Source organism: Falco cherrug, chromosome 4 (genome assembly GCF_023634085.1).
Source record: "Falco cherrug isolate bFalChe1 chromosome 4, bFalChe1.pri, whole genome shotgun sequence".
In the NCBI taxonomy this organism is placed as follows: Eukaryota; Metazoa; Chordata; class Aves; order Falconiformes; family Falconidae; genus Falco; species Falco cherrug.
The window spans coordinates 48,553,095-48,569,012 of NC_073700.1; the positions used below are offsets into that span (position 1 = coordinate 48,553,095).

The 15,918-nt window shown below is 46.9% G+C and overlaps 1 protein-coding gene across 7 annotated transcripts in view; it reads left to right on the top strand.

Moving 5' to 3' along the window:
- RFX2 (regulatory factor X2) overlaps positions 1-15,918 on the top strand; it is a 63,887-nt gene that overhangs the window by 24,291 nt on the left and 23,678 nt on the right. For 2 of the 7 annotated variants that reach the window (XM_055706903.1, XM_055706904.1), the window contains exons 2-6: positions 5,377-5,568; positions 8,217-8,306; positions 9,301-9,380; positions 10,058-10,322; positions 14,359-14,433. In XM_055706903.1, coding sequence (XP_055562878.1) covers positions 5,377-5,568; positions 8,217-8,306; positions 9,301-9,380; positions 10,058-10,322; positions 14,359-14,433 — 702 coding nt within the window. Of the gene's footprint in view, positions 1-4,517; positions 4,726-5,376; positions 5,569-5,635; positions 6,846-8,216; positions 8,307-9,300; positions 9,381-10,057; positions 10,323-14,358; positions 14,434-15,918 lie in introns of those variants that run through there. The other 5 variants (XM_055706910.1, XM_055706909.1, XM_055706907.1 and 2 more) reach the window with 5 other exon arrangements.

Here is a 15,918-nt window from a genome sequence, read left to right on the forward strand (position 1 = left end):
TTTATATCTTAATTTGAAATGAAAGCCATGAAGCACATCCTTCAGTGATCCACAATCTGATTTAGTCTTGGGTTCTGTACTTCAAGGCAGTCATTTTCCTGGCAGATTTTTATGCCCGACGTTTAAAACCCCTTTGAGAAGAAGTTGTTAAGCCCATTTACAAACGGCAGATGGAGAGGCAGTGGAATTACTTACCAAGTAGGGGTAATAACACCCACCAAGGTTTACTGGGAAGCTTAAATATAAGTACCTGTGAGAAACTTTGTCCCAGAGGTAGAATAATTGACTGTTTTTAAAAACAACAACAAAACCCTCATCCAAGGTATTTTTCTTTCCCTCAGTTATGTACCGGTACTATATTCTATTTCAGAAGTTCTACCAGAAAAGAAGGATGAAATAAAGGAATTGAAAAAGTTTAATGGATGACCAAGTAAGCTTTGAAAAGCAAATTAAATAAAAAAATGATATGTTTTGTCTTCAAGTGAGCAAGTGGTTCACTGAAACAGTAGCAATTTTAGTATTTTGAAAGCAACACTGGTATGATTATATGGTTATTCTGGATTAAAAAAAAAGCATTCGCTGGTTTCTCTTCTAGGGTAAATAATATGTTTTACATTTTCACCTTCAGAAAACAAAGATATGTAAATACAAGACCTAAATACCACATGAGAGCCAAGGCTGTGCCACTTCCACCCCTGATTTATGTAAGGCTGCTCTTAAAAAATTAAAATAAGGTGGTGGTAGTGAGGGGGGAAAGTTATATTTGACTTCAAATGGTGAAGTGAATATACTTCTAGTGAAGTTCTTCTGGTATAAAACCACCAGGTAGGTTGGTTGCAATTACTGCAGAAGCGACCCAGGGCCTGAGGAAGGCAGGGGCTGAAATCCTCTTTTATTTGAAGTCTCGGAGCCGCCTGGGATCGCTGCTGGTGCTGCTGGTCCTGTGGAGCGAGGACCAGAGCACCGAAGAGAAATAAACCAAATATTTCCCCGGGGCAGACTCCCTGCTCTGGCTCTGATCAGCAGTAGTTATTAGACGCCTGAGAGCTCCGCATTTAGCTCCGAACCGGTTTTGTTTTGAGTGTTCGGGAGCTGATCGTTTATATTAAAACATTCTGTGGAAAAATACTTGCAGTTCCTCCTCACATCCTGGACGGCAGAGCTCGTGGGCTGCAGCATGGACAGAGCACCCAGGACGGGCACCCTTCCCGCTGCTGGGGGGCTCTTGCATCAGCCCGTCTCCTTCCCCACACTCTTTTTGGGAGTTTGGGAATGTTGCAGAGGATGCTGCTGTTTTCCCTTCCGGGCGCTCGCAGGCACCTCGCAGGAGGAAGCTATGTGGTGTTTGTTCTGCTGCCCCCTCCTGTTTTCCCCCTCTCCTCTCGCTGCAAATTTGAATGTGGAAAATATTTTTGAATGCCTCTCTTATCTCTGTTTCCCCAGCATTTTGGAGCTGCTTTAGGCAGGAGAGATTAACAAAGGCAAGGCTATTTACATGAAGGCAAGTGGCTTGTGAATGAAAGGGTGACAGCTGGAGTTTTTATCAACCCCTGTAATATTACTACTTGTCTTTCTTAAATGCATTCAGACTTTGACAGCCCTCTGAGACCAGTGCTGAAAAAATCCCTCACCTAGGGGAGCGTTGTGGCTTTTTTAGGAGTGGGAAAATTGAAGCACGGGGAAAGGGAAGCATCCTGTTGAAGGTCACGGAGCAAAGCTGGTGGCAGAACCAGAAATAGCACCCAGAAGTTACTAGTTTTTTCTGTATTTCCTTTCCTGTCACTGCTGTTTGCTTGGATACCGAGATAGCTGTGTGTAAACAGAAGGTTTCCAGAGGCACCAGCCTTGTTATCGGCCTGATTCACTCAGTGATGATGCAATCTGGAATCCAGATTTCTGCAACGCCTTCCACAGTGGTGACGCCGCACGTGATGTCACCGGCCGTCTTGTGCAACCAGAATTTTAAACTTGCCTCTGCCTGAACCGCTGCCGATGGCTGGATAAGCCCCTTCTCACTGCATTTTTATTCCTTAAGCATGGTCAGGTCCTGCCTGCTTGTTCCCCTGGCATTACAACTGCCTTGCCTTCTTGCTCTCCTTAACCTGGTAAGGAGCCCTGGAGCTGAGATTGTCCTGTGGCTGCTGATCCTCTCTGTGCCCCACCAGCGGCTTTGTTGACTAATTAGCTAATGAATTTGTGCAAACTCCCTGGTACTAGGGCGGCTGCCAAGCTGTCAGGCTTTCACCGGCTGTCAGGAGCCACGAGACACTTTGATGGCTTCTGTCAGTCACTCCTGCTGCCAGACCGCTGTGGTTGTCCCCCCGCCAGGCGCGGGGAGCTGGCACGGCTGGCATGAGCCTCTCGTCCTTAGACCAGATCTCGGGAGGAGGCACCAAATCATAGATCTTTATGGAACAGGCTTTTGACCGCCGGAGTCTCTGTTAGGGTGATCAAGAACACTGCACAACTTTCGCCCCCGTGGGAGGTGAAAAATGAGATGGAAGGAGAGCAGCGAGTCCTTTCCTGGGCATTTGCTTTAGGGATGCAGCAGAACTGCCAGAGAGCCGTGCCGGCGCTCCAGCCGCCAGCATTCCGTACGGAGCTACCGGGATGCTCTGCACACACGGCTCCCAAGAAGAGGAAAGAGCAAGGCTTCGGGTGCCACGTTCCCTCTCCTCCTTGAAAGCCAATGCTTCATCCATCCCCTGGCGCCCTGGCTCAGCTGCTGGCTCGCTTGGTACCTGTGCTCCGGGACATCGGCAGAGCCCTGAAACACCTGGCAGTGGTTTCTCGGAGTGTAGGAATTCTGTTACCAGCTTTTCATCAGTGCGAATTAATGTTAGCAGATGGCATGCACATATCTGCCTCTCCAGTTCTCAGGAAGCACGGGATGGCTTTAATGGAAAATGAATTATTCTTTATCCAGGATGTTTCACCAATAAACAAAATAATAAGGGGTCTTGTACATGTGCCTTGGCGGTCCAGTACTTCTGTGTCTGTCTACCTTGTCTGGAAGTACCAGCTGCACAGTTCCTCGGAGTCTTTGTGTCTGGCTTGGTTGTCATCATTAACAGAGCCTGTGTTTTGTAACAAATCCGAAAATAATGTTGATGATTTATTTTGGCAGCAGACAATTCATCTTCCACCCTGCCTGCCTCTCTCTGGTCTCTTTCGGTCACTGAGGGAAACCAGAAGACAAAATTTATCAGCAGAGATGAGTAGGTGGCAATTTTGAGATGGCATCTCTTCTGGCTGTCCTTTTCTGATTATAACCACACTTGGAAAGAGACCTTTCTGTAGACCTGAAATGCCAAGAGCTGACCTGCCAGAACCGTTCTCAAATAGGTCATTAAAATATATTTGGCAATTTACCCACCTTTCTTCTCTAACCACACCATGCTATATTTTTCCACTCGCAAAACCCTAGGAAGCTGTGAACTGGAGGTCTGGGCACAAATGTCAGACAATAAAACACTCTTGCAAAAGTCAGGAGAATATCTGTGCTAAAAGTGACGTCTCTCTTTTGCCTGAGCATCTTCACGTGAGCTTTGTAAACCTGCCTCCTCTGCTGACAGTGCTGGCCAAGTGTTTGGGCAGGGACGGATGGCAGGCTCTTTCATTAATTTACTGTGAAAACTGTTATTTTTCATGATACCCCAGCGCTGTTGCAACTGGTGACTTCTCATGGAGAGGTTTTGGCTAAAACCCACGCAGAGGCAGTGATGGGGAGAAGCAGGTGCTGCCTCTATATAGTGGAGCTGCAGGGAAGGGGGTTGTGCATGTGCGATGGGCAGGTCGGAGGGCTACAAAGGGACATGGGTGGCAATAAATAAACAGCGACTAAATTTCTTTGCCTTGGCTCTGGTTTGTTAGATTCATCTGGTAGCTGTGTTTGGAGCAGCGACTATGTGGGTTCTGTGGCTACACTTTCCTGGATGCGAGAAAGATGATGTGAAAATTACTTGCAAGCTGTGGGGTTTCAGGGAAGTCAGGAGAGTAATTGTTGTAATTTGCTAATGGGTAACATGGGAATATGGGGTCAGCACTGACTGGGAAAAAATCTTAAAAACTTGTTTTGTGAAGAAGCTAAATATTTGGGGTTTTTTTGGTGGCTGAAGGAGAATAACCAGGTAACTTGTAACTTCACCTCCCCCTTGCCTTTCTTTTTACCACAAAGAGCTGTCAATTGATCAGGATGCAGTGTCCCTCCATTTCTCCTTTCCTTTTGCCTCTTAACTTGCACAGAGTTGAGGAAAAAGTTTAAATATTGGATGGGGAAGAGAAATAAGACACGAGATTTCATGCCATGATTTGGAGGCTGCGTTTGCACTCGGCAGCGAGGCTGAGAAAGGAGAAACAGCACTGCTCAAACCTGGATGTTTCTGAACCTTTTGTTTTTGAAGTGACAGCAGAAACCCTCCTAGAAAAAGTTTTTTGAAGAGGAACTTTCACAAGAAACTGAGAAAAAAAGGCTCTCCCACCCTTCCACATTACATCAAAACCCCCAAAATGACATTGCTGTCAGGAAGCACCGTCACAGCAGCCCTGGGTGTCTCTGGGGCATGGGGTGCCGGAGCAGTGCCATGGGGGAGCGAGGAGTCCCAGGGGATGGAGAGCCTGTGTGCAGGGCAGGCGCTCAGCCCTGCTCTCCTGCCATCTCCCCATCCCCAGGACATTCCCACATCACCCTTGGGAGTGCTTCCCAAGGCGGCTGAGCAGTGCTGGGTGAGTGCCGGGACAGCGGGACCTGGGTGACTTGAAGATGCTGAGGGCACAGCTCCCGCAGGGCTGCAGCGCAGAGCAGGACCGGCGGGCGATGACGCATGTCTGGTTGGGGACCCTAGTGGCATCTGGGGCAAGGGCATGGATGGGAGGGCGGGCGTGTTTCTTTGTGGGGGTGGTTCAGGGGTTTTTAAATGATGGTGAATCACTGTTCTTCTGCTGTTCATGTTTGATTATCAGTTGTGATTATAAACCCTAATTGACTGCACTGCTTTCCAAATGAAAGCATTAGCCAAGTTCCAGGCATGTACTTAAACCTGATTAAAATTCTTTTTTGCAGTAGTTAAACATGATAAGGCAGAGGGGGAGAAAAAATTATTTTTAAAATATGCTCTTACAGATCTTCCAGATCTGAAGTGATCCTCACTATGACACAATAATTTTCCAACACTACTTTTCGGTTATATTTAGAAGTGCGTTTTCTGTTCCTTCCCTCTCCTTTCTGTGGAACAATTGTGCAACTTTCTTTTTTCTTAATATAATACTGTATTAAAATTAGCTCCAAGACTAAAAAGAGTCCTCTGTGTAGGAAGGTGGCTACCTTCCTTCCTAGCACTTCCCCTTGATCTTCCACTGGGATTTTGTTCCTTCTAGATGCGGGTTCCTTGGGCGCTTGCTGCGGTGTGTGCTGTGCGTCCCCTGGCTGATCTCCCCTCTGCTCTCCTCTCCCCAGCAGTGAGCATGCAGAGTTCAGAGGGTGGATCAGACTCAGCAGCATCTGTGGCACTTCACAGCTCTGCATCAGCCCAAGCTCCAGTTGTGCAGCCAGTGCCAGCGTCGCAGCAGGTAACGTATGCACAGCTGGGAATGCCGTTTCCATGGAGAAGAGACCTGTTTTACTGGCAGATGTATTTTAATCCCAGGTTTTTGTATGCGGGAGAGGATTTTGCTCAGCTTGTTGAGGTAGTGGGTTGAACCTGTTGCTGCACTTTGTGTTGATAAAGGCCATAGATATTTCAGTGTTAGCCCGATGAATATGGAAGCTTTAAAACATGGGATTTAGATTTTAACTTGGCTACCCAAGGAAGTCACTTTGTGCTGGTTTGGTGTTTGCTTCAGTATATAATATCCTGTTGTCATTATTTGATGTGTCAACAAAAGCAGGAGAAAATGTAACAGTCTTTAAAGGTGTCTCTGCAAATAAGGCACCAAGCTCAACAGAGAAGGAAGGGGGGGGAGAGGGTGGAGGAGCCACATGCTGGTCTCTTCCTTTGGTAGGTGGATCCCGACTTTTTAAATCGAGGAGGGGAGATTCACGATTCACATACATGGATATGAGCCACTTGGGAGGTCTCTGGATAGGGGAGAAATGATAGCTTCAGCTGATGAATGAAAACTACCTACTGCAAAACGGGAAGGGTTAAGTGAAACTTGTTCCTTTTTATGCCTTTTGGGGAACTATCAAAAGAAGTTTCTGTTGCAGGAAGCTGGAAGGATAAGAGGATGGGTGGGTACAACTTAGCTACACCCTTCTCTAACTCCCAAGTGAGCAGAAGTAGCTGCCATTGGATGCTGACGGAAAGGAACAATTAAAAATTGTGAATTGGTAGGAGCATTTGATTCACCAGGAGACATGGACATTCACATTTGTGACTGGGTGCGTGGCTGGCCAGCTCGCTGTCATCTCTCAACTTTCCCATCTTCCATTTCTCTGGGTGACATTTCTTGTTGGTATTGTAACGATGTGGATACAGCTGGTCGATAGTGTCAAGTCGCTTAGGGATCGTCAGTCGTTAACGTGAGTTTGGCTGTGACAACGTGTTAAAGAAGTTTAGAAAACCCATTGGGTTTGGATTATGAAATTACCCATACAGCCTTTGCTGGTGCTGTCATCATGACACGGAGTATCAAGTGGAACTCCATGGATTAAGGAAGACCCAGAGGATCGTGGAAAGTTGCTGAAGAGAAGGAACATCCAGAGCCTTCCCTTCTCACCATCGGGACAAAGAATGAGCTACTGGCAGCATGACTGGTGTGAGGCTGAAGCCTTCGGCATCGTTGATCACTGGTCTACCTTTCAGTGTGAGCGAAGGCTGTATGAACAGGATGGCCTCATCTTACAGGTTGGGGATGATTCATTTTCTTTTGTTGGAAAGTAGTAGGAGCAACCAGGCAGGCAGTGACAAATGACACAGGTAGCTGAGCTGGGCAGCTGTGCCAAAGGAGGAGACGTGTTCTTTGGGAAAAGCAATGATGGAACATGGGTAAAAAGTGGGAGAAAGGAAAGGGTCTTGCTGAGAATTTGATGCAGGTGGCATTGCCAAGGCCTGACTTGAACAAGGACTCATGTTGTTCCCATGGTGCACTGGTTACAGCCTCCTGGGGACAAAGTGATGGCTGGCACCCGTGTGCGTGTCCTCACCGCTAGCTCAGCTGCAGGGTCTCCAACGTGTCTAGACTTGCTGAAGGTCAGCCTGGGGACTGGTGATGCAGAAATCTGGGCAATTACCATATTCCTGTAATTCTGCTGGAACAGAATTTCTGGCTGGTTACAAAGGACATATTGGGAGCGTGTCAGAGGACTAAAAATTAGAAATATATACATATAAGGTAGCTAGTAATTATCAGGGTCTCTTCTAGATTCATATGGGGTTGTTTTTCAGCTTTTTGCCCTGTTGGCTCAACTGCTGGGTATTTTTAAAGCCCCAAGCCACCGAGGATGACCGTCACCTTGGAGAAGGTCCTCATTGGTTTAAAAGGCCATACTGATATTTGGCTCTGTTCCCACGGGCTTCGCTGAATCATTTCTTTCCATCCACCCCAACACAACCCCACGCTTGTTTTGCTGGATCTGCAAGGTGCTGAGCACTCTACGAGATGTGTGGCCAACCTCAAACTGAATGGCGAGCGTAACACAGAGCCAGGGGAACGATGGAAACGATGGTGCAGAGGACAGAGTGAGCACTGCAAGGCTACACGACGTGTTTCTGTGCCCTTGGTGGCACTGAAGGGAGGTCAGAACCATCTGAGCTTTGGGTGCTGGTAGAAACTGTAAGGGCTGTGTGGCACCCTGGAGGGTGCGATTTCTTGTTGCAGGTTGCAGAACGTGGTTTGGTACAGAGAAGAGACTTTGCAGCCGTAGGAGGAAAATGTGAATGTGTGAGGAGTGATTCTTGTTTAACTGTGACTGAACCGCAGGTTGAGCGCCTCCCATCCATCAGCTGTTAGCTGTTATTTCCTCAGGTGGAGACTTAAAGATGATCCATGTCAGAAATCGTGGATCCAGCTTTTCCCAAGTTGGGGGTGCTGAGTTCAGGCTGGTGTCTGATGCAGGTTACACTGGAAGGTTGGGGACCACAGGGATGCTAGGTCAGGGGTACCGTGACCGCTAGAGTAGCAGGCAGGCTTTCCATGAAAGTTTTGACAGAGGATACTTCACTCACCTGTATTGCAGACTGAAAGTAAGTGTGTGCTACTGTATCTTCTTCTTTCAGAGGGTTTTGGTCCAAGCAGCAGGCTCCGCTCCCAAAGGAGCGCAGATGCAGCAAATCTCTGTTCCCAGAGTTCAGCAGGTTCCGCAACAGGTAATATCTCCAGGGTGGGACACCACGCAGGGACCCCCATGTCGACAGGACCTCATGTCCCACACGACATTTGAAACTGTGCCAGATAGCTGCTTAGATAAATCCATGCTCTTAATTTTGTGTGTGGTTAGAGAACTGGAGATCACCGTGAGAGCAGCTTTCTCCATCTCTCTCTTCCTTTCTTAGACCGATGGCAAAAGAAACTCTCAAGATATTTAAAGTTTAGAAAGAACCTTTACTGTAGCAGTTGTCTTCCATACATTTGAAGATTTGATGGATCCTTTTAATTGCCATTTAAAAGCAGTCCTCCTCTGTAAAGATTTTCTTAGAGGCAAAGTGTTTGGGAGTTTAATTATACAAACAAATGTACTGCCTGTGTGTGGCTTCATAGAAACGTTAGGTGACAGAGCCATGCAAGTGTTTTTATTTATCTGAACTTTGCCTTTTGCAGTCCTTGTTTCCTAAGAAACCAGGCATGTGTGGTGCTGCTTCATGTGGACAGTGAGTCTGACTCTTGACTTTTTCCTCTAGCAATTTTTAATTTGGTTGCTCAGTTTCGGGAAAAAAACCCAAACCAAAACCAAAAAAAACTTGACAGAGGGCAACTACGTCCCTCCCAGACCGATGAAGAAGGGGGCTGGGGTGCAGATGGTCACTGCTGACCTCCTCTCTGAAGGAAAGGCTGCAGCATGATCTCACCCTTATTAGTCAGCAGAGAACCAGCCCCGAGATGTGTGTGCAGAGGAAACCCAGCTCCATTGTTTCCACTGCTCATGGAGCAACTGCTTATTTATTTATTTTAATGTGACCTTTTAAAATAAATATGTCCTTTGGGATTCCTAAGCATATGGGATTTTTGTTTTCTTTTTATTTTTCTTTTTAAAAGAAAGTCTAAATGTCAAGGTAAGGTTGAAAGCCGTTTAAGGGTGTAATATGTGATTTCTCCCGCTGTTCCTAGGCAATCTGTAACTTGAGTTGATGATGCTCGTTTCAGGTGCAAGCGGTGCAGCACGTGTATCCATCCCAGGTCCAGTATGTGGAAGGAGGAGAAGCTGTTTATACCAACGGAACCATGTAAGAGTCTTGTTGGCTGCAGCAGAGCCCCGTTCCCCCCAGCCAGGCTGAGCCCATCGCTCCTCCCAGCCCCTTCCAGCCCAGCGCTGCTGCGGGCTCTGCCTGCCCTTAAAGGGAGGAAGAGGAGGAACAACTGTCCCACATGGTGCGTTGTGTGTAGGGGGGTAGTTCCTGCAAGACTCCAGCCTTGGAGGTGGTGGTGTCCTTGTGGAGGGACTGTTCTCCAGGGAATCCTGCTACATGAAGGGGTCGGGTGTTCCCCTCTGCCCAGCCCGTTGAGTGGTGAGGTGCAGGGGCTTTAGGAGCCCGGAGCACAACTGCTAGAGGAAGAAGGGGCTTTTGGAAGGTTTCTTCTTCCTCCTGTCTGCTGTGCCCCTGCTTTGGCCCTGATGTCTTTGCTGCCCTCCGGGGTGCTCTCAGCCTTCTGCTCTGAGGTTGCTTGCAGTGACTGCGGAGCAGCTGCTGGGCTCCGTGCTGCGCGGTGGCTGTGGCCCTTCGCTCCAGGGCTGTCTCACACTGTCAGGACTGATTTCTATAGCCCAGGGTTCAATTTCAGTGGAGCAAATCCCACCAAGAGTGGTGCTGAGTTGTTTTCCAAAGGTGGTCCAGAACCGTTGTCCACGAGATTCTATCTGCAAGCTTCTCTCCACCTCCTGACCTTATCGTTCCTTTGACAGACGAGCTGCCTACTCCTACAACCCCGACGCTCAGATTTACACCCCCAGCAGCGCAGCATCCTATTTCGAACCGCAGGGAGGTGGAGCTCAGGTGACTACAGCGGCATCCTCTCCTACAGCCATTCCCTCTCACAACATGGTGGGCATCACCATGGACATTGGGGGAAGTTCGATCCTCTCCGGCTCGGGAGCCTGTCTCATTCATGGGGGGATGGAAAACACTAGACATTCTCTGTCACATACTTCACGCTCCTCACCAGCAACGGTATGTAGCCCTGCAGATGTTGCAGCTCGGGGGCCAGGAATTATTCCAAGGGAACTGAAAAGCCTTCAGAAAATAAAACTTCCTGCCTTTATCGCTGTGTATATGTCTGTATAACATGCCATGCAAACGCAAGGGAGAGAATAGACACTGGTGTACTACAGATACTTTTCAACGGGAGTTTGGAATGTGTCTCTTGCTGGTGGTTAGAGGCTTGTCAGGCTTTCTGAGTGGATCACTGAAATTATGCAGCATGGAGATAAGAGAAAATTCTCGAGGTTTTTAGTTTTTTTTTTCACCCAAGCAAAAGGTTTCGGCTTTTCAATTCAAAAGAATTGTCTGTATTTACACTAATAAGTGTAACGTCTGAACATGGGTCTTGGCTTACCAAAAATAAAGTAATATATATTTTTAATTATGAAGAGACATGAAAAATCCTTTATTAACACCGTGAATAATTGGCACATTAGGTATGTCAAGCTGGTCATGCCAAATGCACAGTGATCGAGAAGTCTTTGTATGTATCTCCTACACCATTGTGTATTCTATCCATGCCATATGCTACAGAAAATGGATTTTAGGGATAACACTGATCAAACAGAAATGTTTTAAAGCTCTTAACTTTTTTAAAACATGTTCCTCCACCTGTCAGTTGAGGTGCCAGCTTGCTAGAGCACAGCTGTACAGCTGTGTGGGACTTGGGAGGGGGGGGGGGCGGGCGCTACAACTATTAATACAAAACAGCTTTTCTGCAGCTAGTAGCTACCAGGGCTTTTATCTGAGAATCTACCAGCCCGTAGTAGCAGCTGCTGCCAGGAGTGGGTTGGGGCTCATTTTCTGGGACACTGCGCACCTTCCTCTCCAGACTGACTTGTGTGTGTTTATGTATTTGTATGTAAACATAATTACAGGTGTAGGTGTAATTCAGTGTATGTGGCCAGATTGTAAAAATGTGAACAGCACCAACCAGGGAGAAAAACAGGAGCTGTTCACTACTGAGTACTCAGGAAAATCTGGCCAGTTAGGTTGTGCTTTTTTTCCCCCATTGAGTTTTAGAATATCAACTTCATGTTTTTTGAATCTCTGTGCCTTGAAAAGTTGCCTTTTGATCCTGGAGTAAATGTGCTCTGCCTTAGGTGGGAGTAGGGGAAAAATCCTTAGCTTTGGGTAGAAGAGAGAATGACAGATGTATCTGGATTACGTGGAGTCTCTTTCATGTGTGACAATTGTGTGCGCACGTTTTAACTGTTCATATTTAAAATCTAGCATTGGACTATCTTCTGATTTTTGCTCAGGCTTGATATTTTGAAGGAGGTAAATGCTGATCTGGTCACCTGCGTGGGACTGCATCTTGTATAGCTGCACAATACTACTCTTGGGTTTTGGTTGTTTGGTTTTTTGTTGTTGTTAGTTGGGGTTTGGGTTTTTTGAATCTCCATGCGGACAGGCACAATGTAAAAAGCCTGAGTAGAACATGTGTCAATAGAAGTGTCCCATGAACAGTTAGTTTGTAGCTGTCTGTCACATGAGAGAAAGCTGTTCAGCAAAAAAAGAATATAGGAAGTGACCTTTATGAAAATGTACCTGAAATAAATATACTCTGTTGTATGTAGGAATGAACTTTTGGAAGGTATTGCAGCATAAAATGTCTGTGGCTGTTGTGGAGGGGCTCAAGGGGATGAAATAGCTTGTGGAAGACAGTGTAGGGATGTGTCTGTGTGTGGCTTTCAGTTTTTTCAGCAGGATAGAGCAGAGCCGTGATAACTGCTTTGAATTTTGCATAATAATGGGTGGACAGATAGTGGAAGGCTTCAGGAGAGCAATGACTAAATGAAATCAATGGGTAGGAACACTGGTTTTCCTTGCAATGTCTTGCTTAAAAGAGAATAGGAAAGGCTGGTGTTAAAGGGGCTGGAGAGGCTGTCGTCCTGGCTAAATGTGTTTGAGGCAGGGTTAAGAACTTTGTGGAGAGAAAGAAAAATACAGCTCCTCCAGAAGTAGCCAAGGAAGCTGTGGTGTTTGCATGGATGTCAGTGGCCAGCAGTGCAAGGGCATTTAGAGACACCCGTCTGCCACGTCTGCTCAAATAATGATGCTCCGCTCCATCGAATGGGCTGAAACAGCACGTGAAGCAGTCCCGTCCAATGTCTAGGCCAATGGAGCACTATTAATCTTTATTTAATTATAGGCTTGGTATAGCTTAAATTAGGCTGTACCAAGAGAGGAAATCCTTGAGACCTCCCGTAAGTGGGTCCTGAGAGCTCCTCACCTTTGCGCGGGGCTGTTGAAAAGCCTTTAGTCTCTCCCCTGTAATATTTTCCTCTGCAGATGCAAGTTGCCCATTTGTATGGGATGCCTACCAAAATGCCCAAAGGCCAGGCGGGGTTTCTGTGCTTGCTCAAGAGGTGTTGCTCAAGCGGGCACTCTTGCTCCTTGAACAGAGGAAGGAACTGGTGTCTCCCTCCAACACTGACTCATTTCCTGAAGGCTGCATCAGCAATCGGGCGTTGGTTCCTCGTGGTACATCACAGTGTGCTAGACAGTTTTCTCAAAAAAACCCCACTGATACATAGTCTTAGGCTGACCCTTGTTTGAATTCGGTGATAACTTCCCAAGAAGGGATGGCACTTTTGGATGGAAACCGAGGAGCATGTGCCGGAGGTGCCTGGGCAGAGTATCACATTCCGGCAGGGATATGGCACAGACTGCATCTTTGGGTGTTGAATGTTGTTTCAAAAGTTGTATCTGATTTGTTCTGTTCTCCCACCTTTCTGACAGAGCTTGGTTTTGTAAATGGCTGGTTTTATCTCGACCTTTTATCTTCAGCCTGCTATGAGTCAGTGCAAACTGAGTGTGGAGGCCATTGACTGATGGTTGTGCAGACGCTTTGTTCATGTGCCTACAGATGAGTGCACGACCATGCATGTGAAATGAGGACAGATGCTAGAGACAGCTGCTGACTGCAAGTTTTACTGGCTGATTTGTGCTGCCTTGTCCTGCCTGCACTAACAGGTCCTAGAGAACAGGGGTTTGAGAACATCTACTGGAGAGAAACAGCAGGTTCTGCCTCTGCCAGTCCCTTATTGTGAGGGTTTGTTGCTTGGTTGGGGGTTTTCCCCTCCTTTTCCTCACTTGCAAAAAGCTTGTGCTCAGGAGGACCAGAGCTCTGGGACCAGCAGCTATCGGCTGAGCAGTTTGCCAGATCGTCAGGGGAGCCCCAGCAGCAGAAAGGAGACAAGAGGGGTCTGGGGGAGGGTCCGGGCACAAGGCAGCAGCCGTGGCTGGGCTGGGTGTAGAACAGAAGCTGGACAGGAGGGAGGCAAGGGGGCTCGCGGGGGCAGCCTGCCTCACCATGGCTCTGCTTGCAGCAGCTCTGGGGTGAATGGAAAGGAACTGGGTAGCGTCAAGATGGGCCAGCCTGCCCTTGCGGGAAGAAGCTCACTTAATTGAAACCCATCTTCTTCCTTCAGAGCCCCTTTGCACCTCGCTCCAGTAGCAGGGAGCTCTTATTCATGCCGGCATGTGCATTGTGTGTCAACCCTCCTTGTGCCTGTTTTATTTAGTTGCCATTAGTTTTTTGTCAAAAATGTGAAGAAGTAATAATAACCAGCCATTACTTCCAGTTTTCATTGAAAGGTCTGGGTGAAATGCACTTTCTCTGTAGCAAATCTCCTTTGATTGCTGCAGCCTATGTCTGGTGGTGGTTTGGGCTAATATGAAGGGGAAAGGAAAAGGAAAACGGCTTCTCTTTTATAAATGGGCAATGTATATAGTGGAAGATCAAAAGTCCCCTGGTCTCGCTCTTTCGCCCTAACAGGGATTCTTGCTGTGTTAGTTTGCATGCCATACAATAACATCTGCAGCTTCATCCCATAAGGACTGTGCCTCATCTGTTTGCCTCTTTTTCACAAGCCTGTTGATATAAAGCATTAATCATTCAAATATTAATAAAGAAATAATAAACCTGGCTGTTGCTAACTATCTGATTTCCTTTCTTTTTCTTTTTTTCCTTTTTTTCCCCTGTGCACATTTTCTTTAGCTTGAAATGGCGATTGAAAACCTACAAAAAACTGAAGGGATTACATCACACAAAAGCAGTTTGCTCAACAGCCATGTAAGTTACAATCGGAATTTACAACCTTTTTCCTGCTTTGGTAGGAGCATTATTTGTAGCTGAGCCACTCAGAGCAGCCTGGGATTCAGCTGTGCTGCCCAAAGCAGCCCATTCCCAAGAAATAAGAAGCTGCAAAAAGTGCCATGATGTTAATGCTTGTTTATGAGATGCTCTGGATTCTGTTAACTGCCTCTGCACTGTGTTTATTTATTTTGTCTGCCTTGCAATGGAAATTGCTGGCAATTAGATAAACACATTTGAGGAAGTTCTTTCCTTTCACTGGAATTGAAAGATGGCTGGAAAATAATTTGCAATTTTACAGCAGTAACTTGGTGTGAATCATGACAGGTACCCTTAGATAGCGCATACCAAAAGCTTGCTCCTGTGGATGCCTTGATTGCCTCTTTCTGTGCCTCAGGGAGACCATTACTGTTACAATGCTATGCTAAATTCGTTTGCTAGACCTCTCTCTTCTCACTCTGCCAACAATGTCTCTGCTTTGTGTGAAGTTCCCACTGTTCTGCTGGGCCTTCTGCATCATGGTTTACGGCTCCCATGCAGTAATGATTAACGACAAGCACATGCTTGTGTGAGATTTGAAGGGTCTAATTCAAGTCCTCTTGAAGTCATTGGACTTGCCTTGACTTCATTGTGCTTTGGATTAGGCTGAAGCATGTTCTGCACTGATAAATCACAGTGCACAAAGCAGTACTTCTGGATTCTAACAGATTTCCTTTTGCTTTGTATTTGGGGGCAGATCTGTTGTCATTCTTGGGTTCTGCAAAAAAAATCTGTGCCCTCTTCACCCTAGAGAAATGGCCTGAGAAAGTGAAAGGAGCATTAAACCTAAGGATCTGATTCTCTTAGGCTGTTGTCGAACTCCAAGCCAGGGTCCTGGACGAGCTTAATCCTTATTTCAGCCTCTAGGAATTGAAGGTTCCTGGTTGGAGCTGGGAAACACAAACCTGCAGGATCAGGCTGGTAGTTCCTGTTCTGAGCATCTCCGTGCATCCTTTCCATCCCAGGCGGTGGCTGTGCGTGTACCCCCATGCTGTGCCCCCAGCACCATATGGATTTGGCTAAGGATAATGTCCCTTCTAGAATTTTTCTTGTTGGTTCAAGTGCAGAAGCAGAACGGGGGGGTCGTGGTGTGGTATTGAAGGAGATTTGACAAAAAGCAGGGAAAGCGCAGAGGAAAGAAAGCAAAGACAGGAAAGAGATTTCATCTGACCACAGGCTGTGCAGGATGGAGTTGGGGCCCAATCCAGCCTCTGATCACATCTTCCCCGCTTGCAGGGTAGAAGTAAAGAACTTAATGTCTCTTTTCTGAGGTCACGGCTCATCGTTTGGCCTAAGGCTTAAGTTCTTTTACAAATTCTAAAGCAAATAGACTACTTCCTAAGCATGTGTGTACACATCAGCTCTCCACTCCTCTCTGCTCAAGATGTTGGTCCAGGCACAAGCAACGCGCTGCCCTGGGCAGCT